We start from the raw sequence: 25678 nt of genomic DNA on the forward strand, positions 1-25678 counted from the left end.
CCAGGAGCAGGATTTGGTCCCTGCTTGGCTTTGGGGGGGGGGGGAGGAGAAGCCCCCAGATTATTTTTTTTTGGGGGGGGGGGGACAAGGAGGGGTGGATGCTGCCCTCGAGGATGAGGACGGTGGCACCGGGGTGTCCCCCCCCCCCACCCTAAGAGGTTCCAGGGGATGGAGGCGACCGGCGGGACCTGGGGGGGGGCAGAAGGAGGTGATTTTGGGGGGGGTGATGGGGGCAATAGGGTCGCTGTGCCCCCCCCCCCAAATAGTGCCAGGGCCTTACCCGGGTGTGTTACAGGCAGATCCGGCGCCTCCGGGCTGGGGGGGGGAGAGAAAACGGCATCAGGGGCAGCCCTGGTGGGGGGGGGCAGCCCCGGGATCCCGTACGGCACGGGGATCCCCCCCCCGCTGGGAGCCCAGCCTTGAACTGGGATCCGGTGCTGTACTGGGATCTGCTGCTGGGATCCCATATTGCACTGGGATCTGCTACTGGGAGCTGGCAGCGTGCTGGGATCCACTGCTGGGATCCCATACTGGTTTGGGATCCGGTATCATGCTGGGATCCCTCCTGCCCTGGGATCCACTGCTGGGATCCCATACTGGTCTGGGATCCGGTATCATGCTGGGATCCCATACTGCACTGGGATCCACTGCTGGGATCCCATACTGGTCTGGGATCCGGTATCATGCTGGGATCCACTGCTGGGACCTGGCAGTGTGCTGGGATCCCTCCTGCCCTGGGATCCACTGCCGGGATCCCGTATCATGCTGGGATCCCCCATTGCACTGGGATCCACTGCTGGGATCCTGTACTGCCTTGGGATCTGCTACTGGGACCCGGCCAGTGCCCAGCTTTGCACTGGGGACCCCGTGCCGGGATCTGGTGTCCCACCGGGACCCTGTGCTGGGATCCGGTGTTTGACCAGGACCCTGTGCTGGGATCCAGCTTTGCACCAGGACACGGTGCTGGGATCCAGTGTTCTACTGGGACCCTGTACTGGGATCCAGTATCCCACAGGGATCCAGTGCCGGGATCTGGTGCCGTGCCCTGTACCAGACCCCAGCGTTGCGCCGGAGAGCCCCGGGGTGACCACATGCAGGGAGGGCTTGGGGAAGGGGGCATGCAGGGCTCTGGGGGGGGGGTGCATGCAGGACTCTGGGGGGTGCATGCAGGGTTTTTTTTTGTTTTTTTTTGGGGGGGGGCCGGGCATGCACGGCCGTACCTGGGGGCTAACAGCTGGACTCGTCGTGGTGGGACGGGTCGCAGAAGAAGCGCGAGCCCCGCTTGGCGGTGCGGGCGGTGAAGGGGACGCTCTTCAGAGCTGTATTTTGGGGAGGGGGGGGGGGGCACGGGGCCGGGGGCGCAGAGACACCGTCAGCCCCTCTCGTGGGAATGCCAGAGGGTTTTTGTTTTTTTTTTTGGGGGGGGGGGTCTGGGGGGGGTCGTACCGGTGATGATGTCCTCGATGGTGCCGTCCTTGCCCTCGTAGACGGGGCGGTGATCCTTGGCCTGGCGCCGCCGCAGCTCCGCGATCAGCTCCTGCTGCTGCCACTTGTTGCGCTGCGAGAGGGCCCCCCCCCAATATCAGAGACCCCCAGAACACGTCAGAGACCCCCCCCAAAAAAAAAGCCCCTGGCTCCCACTCACCTTCTCCTGCTTCTTCGCCTCCTGCGCCAGCATCTTCTCCCGCATCACCTCCTCCTGCTTCTTCCTCATCTCATTCTCCTGCTCCGCGTCCTGCCGCAGCGAGGGGGTGGCACCGGGGGCCAGCCCTCCTCGAGACCCCCCCCCTCAGCCCCTCCTGAATATCCCCCCCCCCCCCCCGTACCTTGTAGGAGCGGATGAAGCGGACAAAGACGGGGAAGAACACGGACGGGGGGGTGGTCTTGGGGCTCTCGCCGAAATACCGCACCACCGTGTTGTAGGCGTCCTGGCACGGGGACGGGTGGTGAGGGAGGGGCTGCGTGTGCCCCCACCCCGGCTCCCCAGAGGTGTGTAACGGGCGTGCAAAGCCAGGTGTGCACAAGGAGCATGCAAAGGCAGGAGCACACGAGGAGCGTGCAAAGCCAGGTGTGCACAAAGGGGTGTGCAAAGCCAGGTGTGCACAGCAGGCGTGCAAAGCCACATGTGCACAAGGAGCATGCAAAGCCAGGTGTGCACAACAGGCGTGCAAAGCCAGACTTGCACAAGGGGCGTGCAAAGCCAGGTGTGCACAGAGTGTGCAAAGCCAGGTGTGCACAACGGGCATGCAAAGCCAGACTTGCACAAGGGGTGTGCAAAGCCAGGCGTGCACAACGGGCATGCAAAGCCACATGTGCACAAGGGGAGTGAACAACCAGGTGTGCACAAGGAGCGTGTAAAGCCAGATTTGCACAAGGGGTGTGCAAAGCCAGGTGTGCACAGGGAGCGTGCAAAGGCAGGTGTGCACGAGGGTCGTGCAAAGCCAGACTTGCACAAGGGGTGTGCAAAGCCAGGTGTGTGTGCACAGCAAGAACTCCATGGGGAGCACACCAAGCAAGGCACGTGCAAGGCGAGGCGTGCACGAGGGGGGCACACACGCATGCAAAGCAGAGCGAGGCGTGCAGAGCATGGCACGCACGTGGGCATGCAAAGCGAGGCGAGCACACCGGGGCAGGCAAAGCAGCGCACACACACATGAGGCACGGCACACACATGCCCGGGGGGGTCGGGGGGGGCGTGCAGAGGGGCTGAGCGCCCCCACCTCAGCTGTCCGCGCGTCCTTCTGCAGCCGCTCCAGCTTGCCCTCGCTGGCGGCCAGGAAGGCTCGCAGGACGCCGTTCTCGTGCAGCCCACACTCGCGGCGCAGCAGCTCCATGCCCCGACCCAGCTCCTTGACGTCCAGCAGCACGTTCTCCAGGGACACTGCGGGGACAGGGAGGGCTCAGGGTGACCCCCGAGGGGTGGCTTTGAGGAGGTGGTTTGGAGGGGGATCCACAAAATTTCGGGGGGGGGCACCTGCGGCTGCCTTCTCCACGAAGTGCAGCTCCTGCCAGAAGGTGGCCAGCTCGGGGTACTTCTCCCGCACCGTCAGCGCGATGAAGTGCAGCAGCGTCATCTTCCTGTCCGTGGATTTGGTGTCCAGGAGCTGCGGGGCCACACAAGGTGTTACGGGGTGGAAGATGGGACCCCCCCACACCCCCAAACACCCCCTGCACAGCCCCAGGGGAGGGGGCCCCTCACCAAGTCCAGGCTCTGCAGCTTGAAGCCGTAGACGGCGCCGCGCTTGCTGCTGTTCATGTAGTTGCCCAAAGCCAAGATGATCTGCAGGGGTGAAGCACAGGGGTTGGGGGTCAGGGAGGAGCCCCCCCAGCCCCAAACAGGACTTTTGCATCCAGCTATGGCAAGGCTGGAGGGCTAGGACCCCCCCCCGTGCCCACCTCCAACATGTGCTTCAGCTTCTGGGAGGATTTAACGGAGGCCGATGCGGCGATGATGGCATTGAGCTGCTGCAGGGGGGGCACAGGACGAGGGAGAAGGGGCTCAGCGGGGTGCGGGGCCGCGGTGGGACCCCTCGGGGCGCCCTCCCCGGCTCATTACCGGCGTCAGCATCTGCAGGTTTTCGGCGAAGTTGCCCAGGAAGGCCATGATGGCCATGCGCTGGGGCAGCCTCTCCACCTTGCTGAATTGCAGCATGAAGCGGTCCTCGTCCGCCAGCTCCTCCAGCGGCTTGCGCTCCCGCTCGTACTGCCGCAGCGCCTTCACCTCCGCCTCCGTGGGCAGGAACCTCATCAGGCACTCCACGAAATCCACCGGCAGCGTCGCCAGGTCGAACCTGCCCCAAAAATTGCCATCGGGAACCGGACGCCCCCTTCTCCCTGCGCCATCGCCCCGCAAGCGTTTTGGCACCGTGGCGCTCTCCGTGCGCCACCGGACCGCGTGAGTTTGGCACCGTGGTGCCGTGACCGGACCCCTCGGCCCCCACCCCAACCCCATTGCCCATACGTGTGGATGGCCCTGCAGATCTCCTCGGTGCCTCGGCCGGCTTTGCGCAGGGTGATGGCCAAATTTTTGGCCCTGTTGGCCTCCAGCAGGGTCACCTTGCTGGCGGCTTTGTGCGACGCCTTGTTCTTGGCGCACACCAGGTCGAGCGCCGGGCCCTGCGCCTTGGTCTTGAAGAGCTCCTCGAAACGCTCCAGGTCCAGGTCCTGGGGGGGATTTTGGGGGCTCAGCGGTGCCACCGGCATCCCCCCGCCACCACCCTGATTTTCTCCGAGCCGTTGTGGCCCCATGCTCACCTCCAGCACCCGCTCATCGTCCAGCTCGCTGAACACCGTCCCGCTGATCTGGTTGGGTTTCAGCGCCGTCCAGTTGAAGACGGGCAGCCGGAATTTGGTCTTGATGGGCTTCTTGATCCGGATGGCTGCCGGGGGCACGCAGGAGCCGGCTCAGCCTCCCCCGGGGCAGGGGGATGCATCCCGAGCCCACCCTGAGCCCCCAGAGAAGCAGTCCCCATGCTGTCCCCTTGCCCTGGGCCACCCGACCCCATTGTCCTTGTCCCCATGGTCCCTGCACCTTCCCTGTCCCCATTTCCAGTCCTTGAACCTCCCTTATCCTTGTTCCTATGGTCCCTGAACCCTCCCTGTCCCCATCTCCATGATCCCTGAACCCTCCTTGTCCCCACTGCCCCTGCACCCTCCCCGTCCCTATTTCCATGGTCCCTGAACCCTCCTTGTCCTTGTCCCCATGGTCCCTGCACCTTCCCTGTCCCCATTTCCACAGTCCCTGAACCCTCCTTGTCCCCAGAGCCCCCGGACCCTCCCTGTCCTCGTCCCCATTCACCCTCCCCGACCCCACAACCCCTGCTCCCTCCCCACCTACCCGAGAGCCCAACGGTGAGGGCGATGGAGGGAGAAGCCCCGGGCAGCGGGGGGGCCGGCGGGCACTTGCCTGCAGTGGGACGAGGGGGTGACACCACGCCCCAGGGTGGCTGTCCCCATTTGGGGTCCCCAGCCCCAGGCACACCCCAATTTGGGGGCTATCCCAGCTCCCCCCCTTCCCATCCTCACCTGGCAGCGGGGGCGCAGGGGGCGGCAGGGGAGGTGGAGGGGGCGGCGGGGGGGGCGCAGCCTCGGGGGGAGGCAGGACGGGGACCCTCGGGGCCTCATCCAGAGCTTGGGGCTCGGATTGGGGAGGGGGCTCGACGCCCAGCACGGGGGGGGGCTCGGAGCCGTAGCGCCGCCGGAAAGCCTCGTCCTTCTCCTTGATCATCCGCCGCAGCGTGTGCACCTGGTGGCTCGTGTGCTCGTAGGTCTCCTGGGGAGGGGGGGGGGGACCACAACATCAATCGGGGTCAGGGAGGAGGGGGAGAAGATCGGGACCCTTCCCCCTTTTTCCTCCCCCCACGCACCTTGACCGCCTCCAGCTCCTTCTCCCGCTGCAGCAGCTGCTTCTCCAGCTCCGCCACCCGCATCATGTTCTCGTTCTCCAGGTCCAGCAGCTTCTCCGTCAGCTGCCGGGGGGGGACACGCAGCCGTGGACCAAGGGATCACCCCCCTGGCCACCTCCAACACCCCCCCCCGGGCACAAAAGCCGGGCGCTTCGGGGCACCCCGTGTGGCTGACGTACGTGGGACAGGTGCTCCTCCAGCTCCTCCACCTTCTCCAGGGCCACGTTTTTGGTCTCGGCGTCCTCCAGCAGCCCCCCGACATCGAAGACGTTGTCCAGGTACGCCTGGATCTGCACCTGCAGCTTCTCGCTCTCCGTGTGCCTCGACTTCTGCGGGCAGGGGATGGCGTCGAGGGCTGGGGGACTCCTCACGGGGATGGGGGGGCACCCCCCAGAGACCCTAAATCCACCCCCAGGTACCTGTAGGAACTCCTCGAGCCCCAGCTTGGTGAACTCGTACTGGAGGTGCACACGGAAGTTCATGTCCTCCACCGAGTGCACCACGATGTTGATGAACTGCATGCAGGCCACCTGCAAGGCAGGGCTGCGTCGGGGGGGGGGGCCAGGAGCCCCCGACCCATCCTCCTGCTCCCCCCCCCCTTTTAACCCCCAACCCAGCCCTGGGGGATGTCCCGGGGACGGGCAGGGTACCATGAAGTCGATGCTGCTGTCCTCGTTGCGGAAGTAATCCATGAGTCGCTCGAAGCGGTGCTTCTCCTTGCACACCTGGGAGGAGGTGGGTGGAGGAATTTGCACGGCCGCCGCCCCCCAGCCCGGCTGCTTCCAGCCTCCCAAACCCAGCCCTGGCCTCGTTTTTCCCATTCCCCCCTGATCCGGGCTCTCCCATCCCAGCTCCGCGCCGACATCCCCCGCTCTCCCTGCTCGTCCCCAACCCCGCTTGGCGTTTCCCGGCTCCGTCCTCACCTCCTTGAAGTTGTCGAAGGCCGCCAGGATGATCTCGTGGCCGCCCCTCACCAGGCACACGGCCGCCAGCAGCTCCAGCACCAGCGCCTTGGTCCTGGGGCACGGCAGAGCCATCGTCCCCAGCCGGCGGCGGAGGGGAACCCCGCGCCTGCCCTGGGCACCCCCAACCCTTACCTGGGATTCTTGTTGTTGAGGCTCAGGGCGATCTCGTTGACGGCGTGGGGGTGGGACATGACCAGGTTGAAGCCGTACTGCGGGGGGGGAAAAGGGAGCGGGGATGAGGCAGCAGCCCCGGTGCAGGCAGCGGCGGCACCCCCAGGGGCACCCACCCGTACCTGGTAGTTCATGATGGCACGCAGGCACATGATGCAGAGGTGGACGTCGTCCTTCTGGCTCACCAGGCGCGAGTTCTTCAGCGCCTTGCGGCTCGGCAGCGTCCCGTAGCTGGGGGGGGGACACACACGCACGGTGACGGTGAGCGGGGGGGGACCCCGGCGCTGCCGGTGCCGCGCCGCGTCCCGGAGCACCCGGCGGTGCCCGGGGCCACGCGCAGGAGATGGGGAGGGGACCACGGTGGGGATGGCGAGGGGACCACGGGGCTTTTTTTTTTGGGGGGGGGGGGGCAGAGGCAGAGAGAAGTGGCTGGAGCGCGAGAGGGACAGAGGCACGGAGCAAAAGTGCTGCCCGTACTTACCCGGCGAGCGGCGAGGCGGGCGCAGAGGACAGAGAGAGAGAGCGCAGCCAGAGAGGCGAGCGGGCCCGGCCCTGCGGGCAGACACACGGGCACGTTACCCGGGGGCAGAGCGAGAGCGAGAGGAGAGGAGAGACAGCACGGCCGCAGCAGAGCAGGGGGACCTTGGGGGGGACCACGGATGGACCTCGGGCAGGATGGGGACACGGGGATGGGGGGGGGACAGGCGGTGCCGTGCTGCTGCGGGCACGGAGGGCACGGCACACGCTGCGGCACGAGGGGTCGCAGCACGGTGCAGAGCGCAGGGTGCGGGCACCGTGGGCATGGCACGGGCAGCAGCATTTGGCCACGGCATGGGGTGCTGGGCACGTGCCCCCCCCCGGCTGGCCGGCAGCCCCCGGTTGGGTACGTACCGTAGGGCGGTCTGGCGGGCAGAGCGGGCCAGGCTGCTGGCAAAGGGGGCAGGCAGGGCACTGGGGTGCTGCAGATCCTCAATGGATCTGCTCCAGGCTCTCAGCTTCTCCAGCGCGCCGTCCTCGCCGCCTTCCAGGCCCTCAAAATCAAACCTGGGTGGGACACGCACGAGAAGGGGAACGGGGGGGGAATGGGGGGGGGGAAAGGTGGGGACGGGGGCGGCTTTGGCGCGGGAGCGGCACAGCCACCGGAGCAAGCGCTGAAGCGGAGGCAGCGCGGCAGCAGCGGGGCGAGGAGGGGGCTGAGCACCCCACGCCCCCCCCGGGGACAGGGCTAAGCGCCAGCCCGCAGCCAGGAGCCATCTCAGCGGGCACCCGGTCCCTCCGCACCCCCCCCGGGGCGACGCCGAGCCCCCTACTCACATGACGGCGCACTGAGCGAAGGACAGGTAGTTCACCAGCACGTCCAGCCCCTTGTTCTCATCGTTGAGGAACTCACGCACCCACCTGCGGCCGCACGCAGCGGTCAGAGCCCGGGGGGGGGGCTGGGGACACCCCGAAACCATGCCCCGAAACCATGCCCTGAACCAATGGGGGCACCCCAAAAACACAGAGAGGGTCCCGGGGGCTCCCCGGCACCGATGGTGGGCGCAGCCCCCCCGTGCTATCACTCACGGCAGCACCCTTGGGGCTGGCTGCAGGGCGGGGAGGGCTCAGCACCGGGCGGGAAACCAACCCCACAGCCTGGTGCTCGGCACCGGGAGCCCGGTGGGGGGCACGGAGAGCACCGGGGGGCACGCGCGTGTGTGTGTGGGGGGCACGTGCCGGGGGCTCGGGCGTGCACGGGGTGTGCATGGATGGAGGTGCACGAGGACGCAGAGCAGCACAGAGGACCAGAACGTGTTGATTGGGGTTGGGGGGGTGTCGGTGCCCGGCCCCACATCCCCGTGCGTCCCCATGCGTCCCGGTGCGTCCCCGTGCGTCCCCACGCCGCGTGCCGCTGGGCGGTGAGTCAGGGCGCAGCTGGAGCAGCCGGGGCCGCGCGGCCGCCTATTTCCTGCCGGCCCCAGCCCCTCGCCCCAGCGCGTTTCCTGTCTGAGGCTGCTGCTATTTTCGGGCCGCGGGTGGGGGAGAGCCGAATCCCGCAGCCGCTCGGGGGCCGCCGCGGGGGCGCAACCCGGCACGTGCGCCAACCCCCCCGAGCACGCGGGCACGGACGGGGAGGTCCCCACCGCCCTCCGGTCCCCAGCCCTTTGGTCAACCCCATTTCCATCCATCCTCGGGGCTCCCCCGCAGGTTTGGGGGGGGCTGTAGGGTGGGTGCCGAGCCCCCCGGTGCCGGGGAGGAGCCGGGCAGGATTTGGCCGCGCTGCTTGGCGCAGGGCGTCAGCGCCGCGTCCCATCCGTCCCGGCATCCGCCCCCGGGACCTGCCCTCGGCACGGCCCAGCAGGAACCAGCCCAGTTCCTGCACCGGCTCCGACTTCCCCTGCAGCTGCAGCACCCCCGTGCCATGCTCCCCCCCCCCGGCACCCTGCGCTTTCACCCCCCCCCCCTCCCCAAAAAAAAATAAAAATCCCTTCCTTGCGCCCCGCGCTCACCCGATGTGGTTCGTCCTCAGGCTGATCTCCAGCTCGCGCAGGACCTTGGTCGACTCCTGCACCCTCCTCCTGAATTTCTGTGGGCAGAGCAAGCCCTGAGCCGTGCCGCCCCCCCTTTTTACCCCCCCCCATCACACCCCCGCAGCCCCCCAGCCCCTCACCTTCCTCGTGACACCGGGGTCCAGGAAGCTCTGCAGCTTCTGGATGTAGGCGTGGGGGGGGCTCTTCACCTGGAACCGCTCCTGGGGAGGGATGGGGGGAGATGGGGACATTGGCACGGCCCCGCAGCCCCCCCCCCCCCCGGCCCCGCAGCCCCCCCCAAGGCCCCGCACCTGGTCACAGATGAGGTCCCACTTCTTCTCGTTGTCGTACTGCCGCAGGAGCCGGGCTTTGTCCGGGGGCAGGTTCATGGAGCTCTGGGGACACAGCGGGGGCTGCTCAGGTCACCGCATCCCACGGTGGGGACAAAGGGGGCAAGACGGGGCCGTTGCCCCCCAGCCTGAGCCACGCGGGACCTGTGGCACCCAGGGCCACCAGCCCCAGGATGTGGCTTTTGTTGGTGACAGACTCGTGCCACCCACGAGCCCACGGCATTCCCGCAGCGACCCCATGGCACGGCCAGGGCGCACCGCGGGTAGCGCTGGGGCACGGGGACACAGTGACACGGGGACACGGTGACACGGGGACACAGTGACACGGGGACATGGGGACACGTGCCCCACAGCCCCAAATTTCCCCAGCGCCACCACCAACCAAGTTTCCTGCCTGCGTCTGCTTCCGCGCCGGCAAACCGCAGCCTCCGGCACGCCGACCGCGGCGCCGGCACGGCCGGGCCGGGGCTCTCCCGGGTGCCAAGAGGGACCTGGGGACCCGCTGGCACAAGGACATGGCCCACGGTGCCGGTGTTGGCAAGGATGAGCTGGGAAAAACGAGGTGCCACGGTGGAAACGATGGGTGCCGGGGGTGCCGGATGGCTGCGGGTGCCGTTCTGTTGGGTGCTGCCACCCTTTTGGGTGCTGTCACCCCCCTCGGGTGCTGCCACCGAGCCAAGGTGGCTGGCGGGCAGGGCCGTTAGCCGAATCCAGCCGCCACCGCAGCGGGGAGGTGCCAGCGCTCCACCCGCCCCGTGGCAGCTAAAATTATCCCTTCCCGGCCCCGAGGAGCTGCAGGAAACAGGGGCAGAGCCTGGGCGAGGCTCAGCACCCCCGGGACAACCCCACGGGGATGGGGATGGGGACGGGGACCCCGGCGCCTCCACCAAACGTGCCCTTGGCGAGCCGGGACGGGAACGGGGCCGGTGCCTCCCTCCCCACGGGGCCACTCTCGTTTCGCTCCCGCCGCCGCCTGCAAAATTGTAGGGCCCAGCCCGACACCCCCGCAGCGCCTCCCACCCAGTGTCCCCCCCTCCTCCCTCAAGGCTCCGAGCCCTCCCCGGGCAAAGGGACCCCCAGGGACAGAGCCGAGGAGGGGCCGGGGGCCCGGCTGGGGGCTGCGGGGGCTTTGAAGCTCGAGCGCCTTCGCCGCCCGTTCCCGCTGCTCCGCTTCCTGCCTTTGTGGTGGGAGCGGGGCCGCTCCCGGCCGGGGCACTTCCTTCACCCCCACCCCCCCTAAAAGTCTCCCCCCAACACGGCTGAGCCGGGATGGAGCCCCCCGGGATGGGGACGGAGCCCCCAAAGGATGGGAATGAACCGGGGCCAGGGGTTGCGTGGGGACAGAGCCCAGCTGGGGGCGGGCAGGGGGGGGACACCTGGGGATGGGGACAGGGCTGGATCCTGGTCCCGGTGCTGCCGCCCCATCCCACGGGGAAATCTTCTCCTCCCAACGGCAGCAGGAGGACGGCGAGGGGCAGCTAGGGTGGCACAGACGGGGGGGCACCGCAGAACCCATGGGTGAAGCCCCCACGGCCATGCTGCGCCCCCACCCCGGTGCCAACGGGGACCCCGGTGCCGTCCCCATGCACCCCGCAGGATGCGCCCCCCCCAGCCCCATAGGGACCAGCCCCAAGGGTGCTGGGCTGAGCCACGGCCCCGTGTGCCACCGGGAGCTGGGGGCACAGCCCCGTTACCCATTGTGTGTCCCCCCCCCAGTGTCCCCCAGTCCTGGCTGCTGCAGCCCAGAGCCCCACGGGGCCGCGCTCGGCATTTCCTGCCCGCCACGGCTTCCGTTCACCACGGCCACCACCGGGCCCGGGGCTGCGATGGCTTTTGGGGACACGGGGACAGAGCCAGGCACCGGGGACGTGCGCCCCGGTTGTCACACGGCCACGGTGTCCCCAAAGCCGCCCGCTCCCCGGTCCCGTATCCGGGGACACCTTGGCGCAGGTAACCCCAAACCCCCAACTGTGGGGCCACCCCACTGCGCAGGACGGTGGGGCCGGTGGCCACTGGTGGCCCACGGTGGCCAGTGGTGGCCCACACCCCCCGTTATCCGCTGGCACCACCAAACGGGGGCCACACCACGGGGATACGGCACGGCCACAGCACGGTGCCAGGACAGGGGACAGCAGGGAGCCGGGGGGGGGGGACACCACACCTTGAGGGGGTCCCCGTCACCGGCACGGCCCCGGTGGCTACCGGAGGGCTTTTAAGGCTGGGGAGGGCCACGTAGGGCATGGCACCCCCATGCCCCTGGGTACCCCACAGCCCTGGGGACCCCGTCCCCTTGGGGACCCCAAACTTTTGGGGACTGCACACCCCTGGAGACCCCAAACCCCGGGGTTCCACCGTCCCCACGGGGCTTTCCCGGAGAAATTCCCGGCACGGGGCGTGGGTAGCAGAGCCCCCCCCACCCCTCCCCGGTGCCCCGGGAGAGGCGTCACCCCCGAGGGGCCGTCCCGGGCCGGGGTTCCCCCGGGGCTGTCCCCTTCGGTGCCGCAGCCGCTGCCCACCCCCGGCTGCTCCTACCGGGCTCCGGTGGCGGCGGGGGGGGGCTCCCCGGTGGCTCCGTCCCACCCGGGGCTCGTCCATGCGGGGAGAACCGGGGGCAGGAGGGGGGTGAGGGGAGCACCGGGAGGGAGCAGCAGGACCGGGGGGGGGATTACCGGGACTGGGGGGGGCGGGGGGTGGGGGGGGGCACCGGGAGAGGGTTGGGGGGGGTTTGGGGGGGTGTCGGGGATGGGGGGGCTCACCAGCACCATGGCGAAGCGCTCCTCCAGCTCGCACGGCTCCGGCATCGGCATCTTCCCGGGGGCCAGCAGCCCCCCGGGGGAGGCGGGGGAGGCGGCGGCGACCGCCACTCCCGGGCCCCGGGGCAGCGGCTCCCCGTCCGCGCTCTCCACGTTCCCCATCCCCGGCCCCGGGGCGGCTCGGGGAGGCTCAGCCCGGCCCTAGCCCAGCCCAGCCCAGCCCAGCCCTGCCCGGCTCGGCTCGGCCCGGCCCGGCCCGTGCCGTCCGCCCGCCGCCGCCGCCACCGCCTCCCGCGCCCGCCCCGGCCGCCAGGCCACGCCCCCTCGCTGTTAAGCCACGCCCCTTTTCGCCAGGCCACGCCCCCTCTCCTCCAAGCCACGCCCACTCCGCCCAACCACACCCGTGCCCAGCCAGGGCGCGCCCCTGTCCGCCAGGCCACGCCCACCCCTATCAGGCCACGCCCACTCTACCAGGCCACGCCCCTCTCCGCCAAACCACACTCGTGCCCCGCCAGGCCACGCCCCTTTCCGCCAGGCCACGCCCACTCCGCCGGGACACACCCACGTGCTCGCCAGGCCACGCCCCCCTCTCATCCAAGCCACGCCCACTCCACCCAGCCACACCCGTGCCCAGCCAGGCCACGCCCCTCTCCTCCCGGCCACGCCCCCTCCGCCAAACCACACTCATGCCACGCCCACGCCCCACCAGGCCACGCCCACTCACATCAGGCCACGCCCCTCTTGTACTAGGCCACGCCCCCCTTCTCTCCCGCCTGCAATTCCCCCGTCTCGCCGCCAGGGTGCGCCCAAGAGCATTGAGCAAGCGGCCGGCGCCCATTGGCCCGGCCTCGTCCAACGAGCCCCGCGCGGGGAGGGGGGGCGGGACGAATCCCATCCAATAGCAGCGCTCGGGCGCGGCCGCTGACCAATGAGCTTCGGCAGCGTCTCTCCCACCTTCCCCCGCCCCGCCCCTCTTTGAGCGGCAGGCGAAGGACCAATGAGAAGAAGCGGAGGGCGGGATTTGGGGTGGGGGCAGCCAATGGGAGGCGGGGGGCGGGGCTCAGTGGGGAGCGTTCGAGGCCTGGCACGGACGGCGGAGCGCGGCGCAGGTGAGGGCCGGGGAGGGGGGGGGGGGGGGCAGGGACCGGGCCCCGGTAACGGCCCCGGAGCCCCTGAGGCGGTTTTGGGACGCGGGGGGGGCTCGGAGCCCCCCTACAGCACCGGAGGGGCCGGGGCCGGGCAGAGCTGAGCCCCCCCGGGGCCTTTCCGGGGGGCCGGGGCCGCCCCCTCGCAGCTGGGCCCAGGGCGGCGGGACCGGGACCGGGAACGGGAACGGGGCCGGGGGCGGGGGCGGGGGTCAGGGAACGGGAATGGGAACGGGGCTGGGATCGGGGAGTGGGATCCGGGACCGGGATCGGGATCAGGGCCGGGGTCGTTAACGGGGACCGGGAACCGGGAACCGGGACCGGGAACCGGGGGCGGGGATCAGGGACCGGGACCGGGAACGGGAACGGGAACGGGGCTGGGATCGGGGAGCGGGATCGGGGGTGGGGACCCGGGCCCTGGACCTGGACCTGGACCGGGATCGGTACCGGGACCGGGACCGGGATCCGATACCGGGGACCGGGACCGGGACCGGGATCCGGGATCGCTCCCGGGGAATGGGAACCGGGATCGCGAATCTGGACCGGGACCGGGAGATCGGGGACCGGGACCGTGGGCCAGGGCTGGGAACCGAAACCGTGGCCCTGGACCGGGACCGGGACCTGGACCGGGGCCACAAACCGGGACCGGGAACCGGGCACCGGGCCCGGGCCGCTCAGCCCCAGCCCCGTGCCCAGGGGACCCCCCCAGGGGCCGCTCCTTTCGGTTTGGTGCGGGGCGGGGGGGGGCAGCGGCGGGGCCGGGGCGGGCACCGGGTAAAGGTCGCCCGGCAGCGCCCGGCCCTGGGTGGTGGCACCGGGAGCACCGGGACCTCGGTGGGAACCCCGGAGAAAAGCCCCGGGAGTGGGAAAGAGCCCCCAAAACCAACCGAGAACCCCCCCCCCCGAACCCCCCACCCGGTTCCCAGGCCCGGTTTCGCTTTCTCCCTTGTAAACAGGACCCGGATGGGAACCGGAGGTCCCCGGGGGGGGAACGGGGAGGCTGCTGGGGACGCTGCTGGGGACGGCATTAGGGCCGCTAATGGGGGCCTGGCACAAAGCCGCTTTCCAGCTGCCTCCGGAGCCCCCCCCGGGGCTCGGGGCCTCTCCCGGGGCCGCCCTCGGTCTCGCAACAGCCCGCAAGGCTTGCACCAGCTGGGGGGGGGGCAGCCCGACGCGCTCCCCAACCCGCCCCATAAGAGAGCACGGCGGCCACGCAGCAGCTCGGGGCTCCTCCGGCACTGGGGAGGGGGGCTACGGAGGGCAGGGTGTGGGTTTTTGTTTTTTTTTTTGGGGGGGGTCCTAAAATTCGCCTCTTTTCCTGCAGCCTGCACCTGTGCGAAGCGGTGAGCCTGCTCCCGGCTGGCACCATGAACGTCTTCGAGCGCAACATCAATTTCGATGCCCTCTTCAAGTTCTCCCACATGTGAGCAGCAGGCGGGCTGGGGGGGGTGGGGGCCACGCAAATCCTGTCCCCCCCCAAAAAAAAAAACAGCCTCACTCGTGATCTTTTCATCCACAGCTCGGCCTCCACCCAGGAGCACCTGAAGAGGGTCTACGCCAGCTTCGCCCTCTGCATGCTCGTGGCAGCGCTGGGGGCGTACATCAACGTGGTCACCCACCTCTTCCAGGTGAGGGGGGGTGAATAACGGGGGGCAGCCCCCCCCGGGAGGGCGTGGGTTGTCCCCAAGGGGTGACACCAGGCCCCCCCGGGGTCTGTCTCACCCCGCAGTTCAGCCTGCTGACCGGCCTGGGCTCCCTGGGGCTGATGATCTGGCTGACGGCCACCCCCCACAGCAGGGAGACGGAGCAGAAGAGGCTGGGGATGCTGGCTGGCTTCGCCTTCCTGACGGGTAGGTGGGGGCCTGGCAGCACCCCAAATCTGAGAAATTTAGTGGGGGGGGATGACAAGAGGACTGGGTGGCCCTAAAATCGCTCCGCTGCCTCTCCCTGGGGTCAGAAACCAAGGTGGGGGGGGGGAGACCCGAAATCCTAACACCCTGCTCTGCCCTTCCAGGCATCAACCTGGGGCCCCTCCTGCAAATGTGCATCGCCATCAACCCCAGGTAGGCGCAGCCCCCCTAAAACGTCCCTAAACCCCCCCCCCAAAATGTCCCCAGGGCCCTGCTCACCCCCTTGGCTCTCTCCTAGCATCATCCCCACCGCCTTCCTGGGCACCGCCACCGTCTTCGCCTGCTTCTCGCTCAGTGCCCTCTACGCCCGGCGCCGCAGCTTCCTCTACCTGGGAGGTGAGAGGGGCAGGGGGGGGGGCTCATTTGGGGCTGGGGGGTGCCCCCCAAACGGGGCCTGACTTCGCTGCTCGCTCTCGGCAGGTTTCCTGCTCTCCGGCCTCACCCTGATGCTCCTCTCCTCCCTGGTTAACGCGTTCGTGGGCTCCGCCTGGCTCTTCACGGTGAGTCCAACCTCGCACCGACCCCTCCCAAAGCCAGGAGCCGTCTCCGGACCCCCCCCAGAGCGCAGACACGGCCCCCCCAGGATGGGATCCCCCTGTTTAACGCCTTTTTTCCCTCCCCACCAGGCCAACCTCTACCTGGGGCTGATGCTCATGTGCGGCTTCGTGCTCTTCGACACGCAGCTCATCATCGAGAAGGCGGAGAGCGGCGACAAGGATTACATCTGGTGGGGGCCGGGGCCGGATTTGGGAGGGGAGGGGATGAGCCAGGACCCCCCCTAAACGCCCCCGCTCCGTCCCCACAGGCACTGCGTGGATCTCTTCCTCGATTTCGTCAACATCTTCCGCGAGCTCCTGATGATCCTGGGCATGAACGAGGTGGGTGCGGGGCCCCAGGCTCGTTTTTGGGGGACACTCGAGATCCCCAAGCTGATTTTAGGGGGGTGGGACAGCACGATGGGGCCAGGGGCCGCGTTCCCAGCGGTGACGGCTGCCTCTCCTCCCTCTCCTCCTCTCGCAGAACAAGAAGAAGGAGAAGAAATGAAGCTGCCCCGCGTCCAGGTGGAGCTGTCCCCGCCCCGCTCCCCGTCCCCACCCCGTCCCCGTCCCTTCTCCGGTTCATTAAAGGGGTTTTGTGCTTGCTGCCGATGAAAAGCAGCCCAGAAGCTTTCGCACCTTGTGGATTTTTTTTTTTTTTTTTAATTTTTTTTTTTTCCTCTCGTTTAGCTTTTCTTTGATTACTGAACCAGCTGATTTTGCAGATCCTGCTGGAGTTTGGCTCCCCCACAGCCCGGGCTGGCGGCCAGCAGCTGCTGGCTCCGCAGCCCGGGTTCCGTCAGGGTGATCCCGCAGCCGGGAGCTTTCGTTTTTTGGGGGGGGGGGTTTCCCCCCTCTCCAACCTTTCAGGCACCTCCCTGCCAACCCCTCGTGCATAAATCCAGGGCGTTACGCCCCAAAAGGTGGCTGCGAGCCCCTCCTTGTGCCATCGGGGGGGGGGGGCAAAGGGCCACCACCACCCCCCCAGCTGCCCTACGGGGCTGAGCACCTGAAGCCAAACCCCCCCCCACCCCCCCGGAGGAGCCTCTCCTTCAGCACCAGTGCCAAGAAACACGATGGAAAAGAACTCAGCCTCCAGCAGGTCTGCCCCAGCGCTGACTGTAATTCCTTTTTCCCCCCCCCCTCTCCTTTTAACCCCCCCACCCCGTGCGCAGCCCCGCTGCCGCACGCTCGGACTGTGAAGACGACGGTGTTTGGATTCAGAGCTCTATTAAAAAAATGAAAGAAACGGCCCTGCTTCGGCTTTGTACACCCAAATAATTCCATAAAACGCTCGGCTTTCAACCCCTCAGCCCTGGGGGGGGCACTGTGAATCCGGGGGGGGGCTCAAAGTTGAGAGACGACAGCGGCTTGACAAGAATTTATATAAATAAACCAGGGGGGGCGGCTTTATTGAGTTAAAAACCCGGCAGCGGGGGCTGTACACTGCAATAGCACCATCAGAGAGAGCGTGGGGGGGGGGACAAGGGGCACTGGGACCCCCCCCAAAAGGGGCAGCACCCCTAAATCGGGCCCTGCTTCCCCCCCCACTACCCCAAATTGTGCAATGTTGCACGGGAGGGGGGGCGAGAGGTGGAAGCCGTTCGAGTCCGACCCGGGATTTGGGGATGGGGGAGAACAGGATGGACCCGTGGAAGGGGTGAGGGGGGGGTGGTTTTTGGGGAGGGGGGGGGCTCAGCCCTGGCTGCCGCAGGAGGAGAGGCTGTCGTAGAGCGAATCGCTGAGCGACTCCGAGTGCTCCATCCCGGGGGGGCCGCAGCCGGCGTCCCGCGACCGCGCCTCGGTGCTGCCCTCGTCCCCCACGTCCGAGGCGCTGGGGGTGCGGCTGCTGCAGGCGCTCAGGGCGGGGGGCAGTGGCGGGGGGGCCTCCGGGGATGCCCCTCGGTGCCCAGCCGGGCTGCACACGGGTGCCTGAGAGGATTTTTGGGGGGGGGGGGGGGGATAATGAGCAAAATAACGAGCGGAATAACGAGCGGGGCTCACCGTGCGCCCCCCACCGCGCTATTTCCATCCTTAAAACCATGGCCACCCCCACCCCAATGGGACCCCAATTTCAGTGCCCCCCCCTCAACCTACCAGCGCAGGCCGGTGCAGCCCCTCCAGCCCCCCGGGGGGGCAGAGGAAGGGGTCGGTGTTGCCGCAGGCTTTGGCGTTGGGGAAGGTCCAGTTCTTGCTCTGCTGGACGCGCCGCGGCTTCTCCGCATCGGCGTCTGCGGCAAAAAGACACCGGGGGGGGTCAATACCAACAAAACCACCCCCCCCCCAAATTATAAGACCCTCCCTGCTGCACCGGTGAGCACCCTGCAGCATCAGGGGGGGTCTCACAGGGCCACCCCGTCCCCGGGTGACCCGGGTGGGACACGCACCTTGGGGACAGCCCCGGTGGCTGTGAGCGCCGGGGGGGCCGGCGGCGCGGCAGGGGGCCCCGGTGCCGCGGTGTTTGCCGGGCACCAGCAGCTCCTCCACGCTGGGCACCTCCCGTTCCAGGGTCCGAGCCTTCCGGGGCACTTTGGTGAGGGCAGCCGGCCTCCCCGGCACCGCACCGGGCAGCGGCTCCGGGCGCCCGCGGGGTTTTGGGGTGCTCTTCGCGGGGACCCCTCCATAATCCGGGGGTGGGAAGGTCCCGATGCCGCTGTCCAGCGTCCGCGTCAGCGAGCCGCACGCTGTGGGGACACAAAAAGGTGTGAGGGATGAGGAGAAACCCCAAAAATACCCAAGGGATCCCCCCCGGTGATGGCAACTTGCCTGCGAAGTGCTGCGCCGTCCCCGATTCGGAGAGGCTCTCATCCGACGGCAGCTCATCCCGCAGCCCCACGTCGGGCACCTGGGGCGAAAAAAGAGAGGGTGAGCCCCCAGGGAGCTGGGATGGATGGAGAGAGGTGAGGGGTGGGGATTTGGGGGGGGTCCCAACCTTCTCCGGGGGGTCCTGGCAGCCCCGCAGGTGGCCCACGATCCCGTTGCGGGGCGGCCGGCAGAGCCGGGGGTCTTTGGCGTCAGGGGAGACCCGCTGGAAGTCACACAGGTCCCGCTTGTGCTCCAGGCGGCTCTCGTAGGACACGTCCTTCCCGTCCACCCTGGGGACAAGGGGGCAGCAGGAGGGACGTTGGGGACCCCCCCCCAGCACCCAGCACCCCCATACTCAGCACCCAACCCCTGTACCCACGCTGTCCCTGTTCCCAACCCAATCGCATCCCCAACCCTGTCGCCTCCATCTCCCTCCCTCCATGGTGTCCCCAAGTCCGCGGTGTCCCCAAGCCCATGGTTTTCCCAAAGCCCATGGTGTCCCCAAGCCCACAGTGACCCCAAGCCCGTGGTGTCCCCAAGCCCGACCCAATTGTATCCCCAACCCTGTCGCCCCCTTCTCCTTCCATCCATGGTGTCCCCAAGCCCCTGGTGTCCCCAAGCCCATGGTTTTCCCAAAGCTCACGGTTTTCCCAAAGCCCCCAGTGTCCCCAAACCCCCGGTGTCCCCAAACCCCCGGTGTCCCCAGCTCCCCGTTGGCCTCGGGGCCACCCCTGACCTGTTGAGCAGCTGCTGCATGAAGTTCTCGGCCGTCACCTCCTGGTACATCACCTGCAGCTGCCCGGGGCTGCGCTCGGGACCGGCACCGCGTGCCCGTGGCCGTCCTTTCTCCAAAGCCAAACCGTGGAGGAAAGCCTGCTCCTCCTGCAGCGCCTTGCGCAGGTCCTCCGCCTTCTCCATCAGCTTGGAGATGTTCAGGCTCTCGGCCTCCAGTTTTCGGGCGGCCAACTTCACCTCCCTCCGCAGGGGTGCCGGAGCCCCGGACCATTCCCGACCCCGTGCGCCCTCGGCGCGGCGGCTGAGCGCCGGCAGCTTGCTGCGCCGCAGCCCGAACCAACTGGCCAAGCCCCCGGCCGGTTTGACCTTCACCTCCGCCGCCGGCGCCCGCTCCTGCCCCTGCAGCCTCAGCACGTTCTCCTCGATGCCCTTCATCACCTTCTCCTCGATGGCCGAATGCCCGGCGGCCCCCGCCGACGACCCCACGCCGAGGGTTTCGGGGCCGGATGGTGCCTTGCGGGGACCCCCGGCTGTTTTGGTGGCCCCCCCCGTTGTCACCGCCGTCACCGCCGTCACCGTCGGAGCCGCTTTGGGCTCCTCGCTCCGGGAGGACCCCCCCGTTTTGCCGGCCGCCTTGGTGGGCAGCTTGGTGGGGCTGCCGTGGGGGCTGCGGGCAGCCTTGGCGGGGGGCGGAGGGGGGGCGCGTGGAGGGGTCCTGCCCCCGGGGGGGCGCCCCTTGCTCCCCGCTTTGCCGTGCTCGCCCATGGAGCCAGAGGAGTAGCAGCGCGCCAGGGGCTCCGCGCCGTGCGCCGGCTCGGGGTGCTTCAGGCTGCCCCCCAAACACCCCCGCGCCGGGGGTCGCGGCTCAGCCCCGTGGCCCCTTTCAGGCCTCCCGGGCCCGGGGGGGGGCTCCCGGCCGTCAGCACCCCGCAGCTTGCCCAGGGCAGCCAGGCGCTCCTTGAAGGGCAAGTAGCCCGGCTCGGGGGGCTTCTTCCCGGGGCGGCGGGAGGGGGCCGAGCCCCCAGCACCACGCCGGGGGCTCGGGGGGGACGCGGCTGCTCGCTCGCCACCGGCGGGGGGGCCCACGGGCAGCGGCCCCAGGGGCTGCTCGGCCGCCTCATAAGGGTGAGGGGGGGGGAAAACGGGGGGCTCGGGGGAGCCCGGCTCGGGGGGGGCATCGGGGGACGCGCGGCGGCTGAGCACCGGCGAGGCCTCGGGGTTGGTGCTGCGGCAGGGGATTTTGGAGGCGCGGGCGAGCTGGGGGCTGAGGCGCAGCGCCCCGGGGGGGCCCGGCAGCTTCAGAGCCTTGAGCACCTTGGAAGGGGAAGGCAAAGGGGGTGCCGCCCCCCCCCCGGGTGAAGGAAGCCCCAGGCGGGGGGAAAGAGGGGCGAAGCCGCCCTCGGGGCTCTCCTCGCACGGCGCATAGAGCCCCAGGAAAGCGGGGTGCTCGGGGCCGCCGCCACGCTGCCGGGGGGGGGCCGGGGGCTCGCCGTTGAGGCGGCAGCACCCCCCGTCCCCCCGCAGCAGCCGCTCGGCCAAGGCGCTGAGCAGAGCCCCCCGCGGGGGGACGGCCTCCTCCGGCGACGAGCAGGGGCTCCCCTCGGCCCCCCGCCACCCCGCAGCTGCCCCCAGACCCCGCAGAGGGCAGGGGGGCCAGCCCGGTGCGTCGGCCCCGGCCCGGGGTTCGGGGGAGCAGGGGGAATCGGGGGGTCCCTGGGAGTGAGGGGGTCCCGGGGGGGGTCCCAGCAGAGGGTCCGTCTCCTCCAGCTTGCGCAGCACCTCCAGGATCTGCGCTTTCTTCTTGAAGAAGGGGGAGAGGGCGTCCAGGGAGGGGGCGCCAGGGCTGAGCACGGGGCTGCCCGAGGGTCCCAGCGGGGTGGCCTGTGGGGACAGGGTGCTGTCACCCCGTGGGAGTGGTGGGGGTGGGCTAGGGGGGTGCCACGGGCTTGGGGACACCCAGGGGTGGAGGGGTTGGGGACAGGGATGGGACAGAACCGGGGGCAGGGACACTGTGGACAAAGGGGTTGGGGACTGGGGACATCATAGGAGGAGCAGGGGACGCTGTGGACCTGGAGAAGGGGACACCACGGGCATGGGGATGGGGACACCGTGGGCATAGGGACGGGGACACCGTGGGCATGGGGACGGGGACACCACGGGCATGGGGACGGGGACACCACGGGCAGCCCCCACCCCATGGCAGGGGGCTCAGGGATGGGGACGTTGGGGGCTCGCAGAGGGCTCACCACGGCCTTGGGGACACCCCAAGCCTGGAAAGGGCAATGGAAATGGGGACGGTGCATGCAGGGGGGGGGGGCGGAGGCACCGGTACCCACCTCTGCCGGGGGGGCACAGCAGCCGGGGGGCAGCAAGGCGGGGGGCTGCTCGGTGGAGCCCAGCTGGGGGCTGCCCGGAGCATCCAGGGACACCGGCACCGGGTGCAGCGGCAGCTGGAGAGGCGGCAGCACCAGGTTAAATGGCTGAGGGGGGGGGGCTGTGCCTCACACCCACCCCCCGCAGCCCACCCCCAGCATTAACACAGCCCCCCCCCCATGGCACCTGGGGCAGGGATCCGGCCGAGAGCTGCAGCTTCTGCTGGAAGAGGTCGCTCAGTGCCTGGTTCTGGCGCTCCAGGTCGAAGACGCGCTTCTTCAGCTTGATGCACTCCTCACGCAGGTCCTGGAATGGGGGGGGGGGGGGACAAAGATGGCAGCGTCACCCCAGCTCCTCCAGGACCCCCCCCCCCCAGCCTTACAGACACCCCCCAGCCACCCACCTTCTGGTTGAGCAGCGCCTGCACCACGTGGTTGGCGACCTGGGGAAAAAGAGAGGATCTTGGGGGGGGGCTGTGGAGGGCACACGCAGCCCCGTGCCCTGGCACACGCGTGTGACCCCCCCCCAGCAAGCCCCAGTGCCCCCAGTACCTCATCCAGGCAGCGCTCGTAGGTCTCCCTCTGGTTCTCGTTGGCCTGAGCCAAGGCCGAGTTCTCCGCCTGGGGACAGGGAGGGGACAATTCAGGGGACGCTGCCGAGGGGCCTGGGCGCTTGGTGACCCCCCCGTGGCACCAAGGGAACCCTCCTCTGCCTGCTGGGGGCTGCACATTGGGGACGGGGCTGTCCCCAGCTGCTCCACCCCGGGAATTGGGGGCACCATGAGAAGGTGGGAGCTGTCCCCAAAGTATCCCCAGGGCGCTGGCGCCACGGCACCGGCTGCTTGGTGGCACCGGCTGTGTGGTGGCACTGGCTGCGTGGTGGCACCGTCCGGGGCTGCCCGGTGGCCCCGATTCCCACTCCCCCTCCGTTACCTCCAGCTCCCGCAGCCGCTGCAGGAGCTCCTGGCTGCTGCCGGTGTCGCCTCGTGCCGCGGGGCTCTCATCTCCCTGCGCCTCGGCCGCGCTCTCCGACATCGCTGCCTGCCAGGGGACGCAGCCGAGGCCGCCGTGTCCCCCCCTCCTGGGGCGCTGCCAGGCCCAGAATCCCCCCCCAGGACAGCGCAGACGTCCCCTCTGCAGCGTCACCTGTGGGGGACACCGGGGGCTGAGATGTCGGGGGGGGGGGGACACCGGGGGTCCCGGTGCTTTTGGGGAACACTGGGGTTGGCACCGGCGTCGCCGCGCACCGGGTGGCCACGGTGGGTGCGGAGCCCGGGGCTGGCACCGGGGGGGTTCACAGAGCCCCCAGGGTGCAGAGGGGCCCCCCCGGGGGCTGGGCAGCCCGGTTACACCGGGGTTTTCCCCCCCCCCCCCTTCAAGGTGGTGCCGGTGCCTCCCCGCGCTGCTCGCCCCGGGGCCGCTCCGTGCGCGCTGGAACGCGGCCGGGCCCCGGGAACCGGGACCCGAGAACCGAAAAACGGGAACCGGGAGCCGAGAACCGAGCCCCGCGCACTCACAGCCCGCAGCTCCCGGCGGCTCCTCCCGGCTCCGTTCCCCGCAGCCCCGGGGCCGGTCCCGGCGGCGTTCCCGGTTGCATCCCGGCCCGGCCCGGCCGCGCTATTGTTGGGAGGCGGCGGCGGCACAGCTCCGCCTTCCCACCGCGGCCGGGGAGGAGCCGGGGTCGCCGCCGCCGCCGCCCCCGGTGCGCGGCTCCGCCAGCTCCGGCCCCGCAGCCCCCGGCGGGGAGAAACCGGGGAACCGGCCACGAACCGGGCAGCACCGCCCGAGGGTCCCCGTCCCCCCCCCTCCCTCTGGGGCACCGAGCACCCGGGGGAACCGGGAATCCTCCCCAAAAAGGGGGCTCGGAGCCCCCCAGCACCCCACGGAGCGGGGTCCCGCAGGGCACCCGGCTCTGTTTTTTGGGGGGCAGGACCCTCGGCCGGGTTGTGGGAAGGGGGGGGGGGGGGTCGGGACCCCCATAACCCAGGCGGAGCCAGGCGGGGATTGGGGGCCTCGGTGCCGTTTGGCTGCGGGGCCGGCACCGGGATGAGCGGAGAGGGTAAGAGGGAGGCTTTTGGGGTGCTGGTGGGTGAGGGGCCGTGCGGCCACCCCACAAAGGAGGGATTCAAGCAGGGGCTCGCCCCCAGCCAGGAGGGGAAGGGCCGAGCTCGGGGTGCAGCTCTCGCAGCACCTCAGCCCCCCCAGGGACCCCACGAGGCCACCCCGGACCCCGCCATCGCCATCCAGGCTGAGGCCGGGAGCAGCCGAGCCCCCCGGGGCGACCTCCGCCACCTTCTCGGCACCACGAGGGTGGCACCGGTGACCGAAGCGTGCCCGTGTCCACCAACAGGGCCTGGGGGGTTTCTCCCGAGCCCCCTCCCCACCACGAGGCACTGCGGGACCTCAGCCCCGCGCCCCACCGCGCAGCCGCACCTCGCACGTGCCGTCCCCGTGCCGTCCCCGTGCTGTCCCCTTGTGTCCCCTCTGCACCCCCAGGCTGCACGTGGTGTCCCCCCCGGCCCCTTCTCAGCCCCCCGGCGCAGGAAGCGGCCCCGGGGCCAGCGGCTCCGGCTGCGTCACGGGGGGGAAGTGAGGCTCTGTCTGGAGGGGAAGAGCCGCCCGCAGCCCCCCCAAGGCCTCGCCACTGCGGCCGTTCCCTCCTTGGCACGGGGACACGGAGCGGGGACGGTGTTGGGGCAGCAGGAGGGGACAGGGATGTGGCCGCAGCAGGGCCGGGGGGGCTCAGAGCCCGGCTCGCCCTCCCCAGTCCCAGCAGGGCCCCGTTGTCACCCTGGTTTGAGGGACAGTGGCCACCAGGGACGCAGCACGTGCCCAAACCACCCGGCTGCGGGGACACCAGCGCGGCGGGGAAGTGTCCCCAGCCACCCTGCTGTCCCCCAGGGTGGCCTCGGCCTGCCCCACGTCACCACCACAAACTTGGGGACATGGGGGGACAGCCCTGAGCGCCCCCAGCCCCGCCGTGCTGCTGCTGGGGTCCCTTTGGGGCAGCCGGGATGTGCTGGGGACACTGGGGACAGCTGGGAGGCGGCAGGGACAGCGAGGACACCCCGGGGACAGCCGGGATGCTCTGGGGACAAGCGGGATGCGCTGGAGGAGCAGCCTGAGGGGAGCGGGGACACGCTGGGGACACGCTGGGGACACATTGGGGACACGGTGGGGACACGGTGGGGAGAGCCAGGATGCCCTGGGGACAGCGGGGACACAGAGGGGACAGCCAGGATGGAGCGGGGACACGCGGGGGGGATGGAGGACGGCGGTGGGGACACCGGGGATGGGGGGACACCAGGGACAGCCGGGATGTGGCAGGGGACGGGGGGGGGGACACCTCGGGGACACCTGGGAACAACGGGCAGGGGACGGCGGGGACACACCGGGGACACACTGGGGACAGTCAGGATGCACGGGGGACACAACGGGGACAGCGGGGACACACCGGGGATGGAGGAGGCAGGCACAGGGGACAGCCGGGATGCACCGGGGGGACACCGGGGACCCACCGAGGACGCACCGGGGCGGCCGGGACGCTGCGGGGACATCCCGGGGGGGCCAGGTCGGGCCGCCCCGCGCCTCCTCCTCCTCTTCCTCCTCCTCCCGGGGCCCGGTAGCCCCGGGGGCTGCGCTCAGAGCCCTGCCCGGCGGCGGCTCCCCCGTTCCCGGTTCCCCCCGAGCTGCGGCCCAACTTCCCCGGGGACCCGCCGGTAACGGCGGCGGCGGCGGCTCCGTTCCGCTCCCCCCTCCCCTTCCTCCTCCTCCTCCTCCTCTTCCTCCTGCCCCCCCCCCAAAAACCCCCCCGCGGACTCACCGGGGGTTACGGAGGGGCGGCGGCGGCTCGGGCCGGCATGGCCGGGACCGGGCTCGGGACGGGGCCCGGGGCTGGGACCGGCGGTGATGTCATGGCTCCACCGGGCCGGCCCCGCCCTGCGCCCCCGCCGCCGCCAATCCGAGCCCGGGGGCGGGGGGGGGTTGGGGGGGGTCCCGGGGCCGCCGCCGCATCCCCCGG

At 70.0% G+C, this 25678-nt stretch overlaps 3 protein-coding genes across 9 annotated transcripts; 1 reads left to right on the plus strand and 2 right to left on the minus strand.

The window, feature by feature from the left end:
* Nucleotides 1-60: 60 nt before the first annotated feature.
* Nucleotides 61-12464, minus strand: FMNL3 (formin like 3). Of its 5 annotated transcripts, none has more exons than XM_068663326.1 (28): nucleotides 12158-12464; nucleotides 9363-9446; nucleotides 9192-9272; nucleotides 9031-9107; nucleotides 7856-7939; nucleotides 7433-7585; nucleotides 6664-6772; nucleotides 6503-6579; nucleotides 6329-6422; nucleotides 6056-6130; nucleotides 5825-5935; nucleotides 5585-5731; nucleotides 5367-5468; nucleotides 5026-5272; nucleotides 4838-4906; nucleotides 4255-4379; nucleotides 3962-4164; nucleotides 3557-3791; nucleotides 3397-3465; nucleotides 3200-3280; nucleotides 2975-3104; nucleotides 2721-2881; nucleotides 1827-1928; nucleotides 1646-1735; nucleotides 1447-1558; nucleotides 1221-1319; nucleotides 281-315; nucleotides 61-188 (listed from the first exon to the last, which is right to left on the minus strand). In XM_068663326.1, exons 1-26 carry the CDS (start codon nucleotides 12314-12316, stop codon nucleotides 1228-1230), a joined length of 3069 nt encoding a protein of 1022 aa, XP_068519427.1. In that variant the 5' UTR covers nucleotides 12317-12464; the 3' UTR covers nucleotides 61-188; nucleotides 281-315; nucleotides 1221-1227. The 5 variants fall into 5 exon arrangements, with proteins under 5 accessions (XP_068519427.1, XP_068519426.1, XP_068519429.1 ...); XM_068663325.1 differs by having other exon boundaries at nucleotides 5585-5734; nucleotides 12158-12463; XM_068663328.1 differs by lacking the exon at nucleotides 7433-7585 and having other exon boundaries at nucleotides 5585-5734.
* Nucleotides 12465-13135: 671 nt separating this feature from the next.
* Nucleotides 13136-16374, plus strand: TMBIM6 (transmembrane BAX inhibitor motif containing 6). Of its 2 annotated transcripts, none has more exons than XM_068663330.1 (10): nucleotides 13136-13263; nucleotides 14624-14722; nucleotides 14819-14927; nucleotides 15029-15149; nucleotides 15314-15362; nucleotides 15448-15545; nucleotides 15630-15709; nucleotides 15836-15936; nucleotides 16015-16087; nucleotides 16230-16374. In XM_068663330.1, the coding sequence occupies exons 2-10, from the start codon at nucleotides 14667-14669 to the stop codon at nucleotides 16251-16253; spliced, it is 711 nt and encodes a 236-aa protein (XP_068519431.1). In that variant the 5' UTR covers nucleotides 13136-13263; nucleotides 14624-14666; the 3' UTR covers nucleotides 16254-16374. The 2 variants fall into 2 exon arrangements, with proteins under 2 accessions (XP_068519431.1, XP_068519432.1); XM_068663331.1 differs by lacking the exon at nucleotides 13136-13263 and adding an exon at nucleotides 14109-14133.
* A 209-nt stretch (nucleotides 16375-16583) lies between these two features.
* NCKAP5L (NCK associated protein 5 like) lies at nucleotides 16584-25624 on the minus strand. 2 transcript variants are annotated; one of them, XM_068663323.1, is made up of 12 exons: nucleotides 25481-25624; nucleotides 22591-22803; nucleotides 22210-22278; nucleotides 22062-22100; nucleotides 21845-21964; nucleotides 21622-21735; nucleotides 19287-21166; nucleotides 18678-18840; nucleotides 18512-18590; nucleotides 18133-18429; nucleotides 17843-17976; nucleotides 16584-17677 (listed from the first exon to the last, which is right to left on the minus strand). In XM_068663323.1, exons 2-12 carry the CDS (start codon nucleotides 22690-22692, stop codon nucleotides 17441-17443), a joined length of 3234 nt encoding a protein of 1077 aa, XP_068519424.1. In that variant the 5' UTR covers nucleotides 22693-22803; nucleotides 25481-25624; the 3' UTR covers nucleotides 16584-17440. The 2 variants fall into 2 exon arrangements, with proteins under 2 accessions (XP_068519424.1, XP_068519425.1); XM_068663324.1 differs by lacking the exon at nucleotides 25481-25624 and adding an exon at nucleotides 24091-24229.
* Between the last annotated feature and the right edge of the window lie 54 nt (nucleotides 25625-25678).

The sequence above is a fragment of the Anas acuta genome, chromosome 29 (genome assembly GCF_963932015.1).
Source record: "Anas acuta chromosome 29, bAnaAcu1.1, whole genome shotgun sequence".
Classification (NCBI taxonomy): Eukaryota; Metazoa; Chordata; class Aves; order Anseriformes; family Anatidae; genus Anas; species Anas acuta.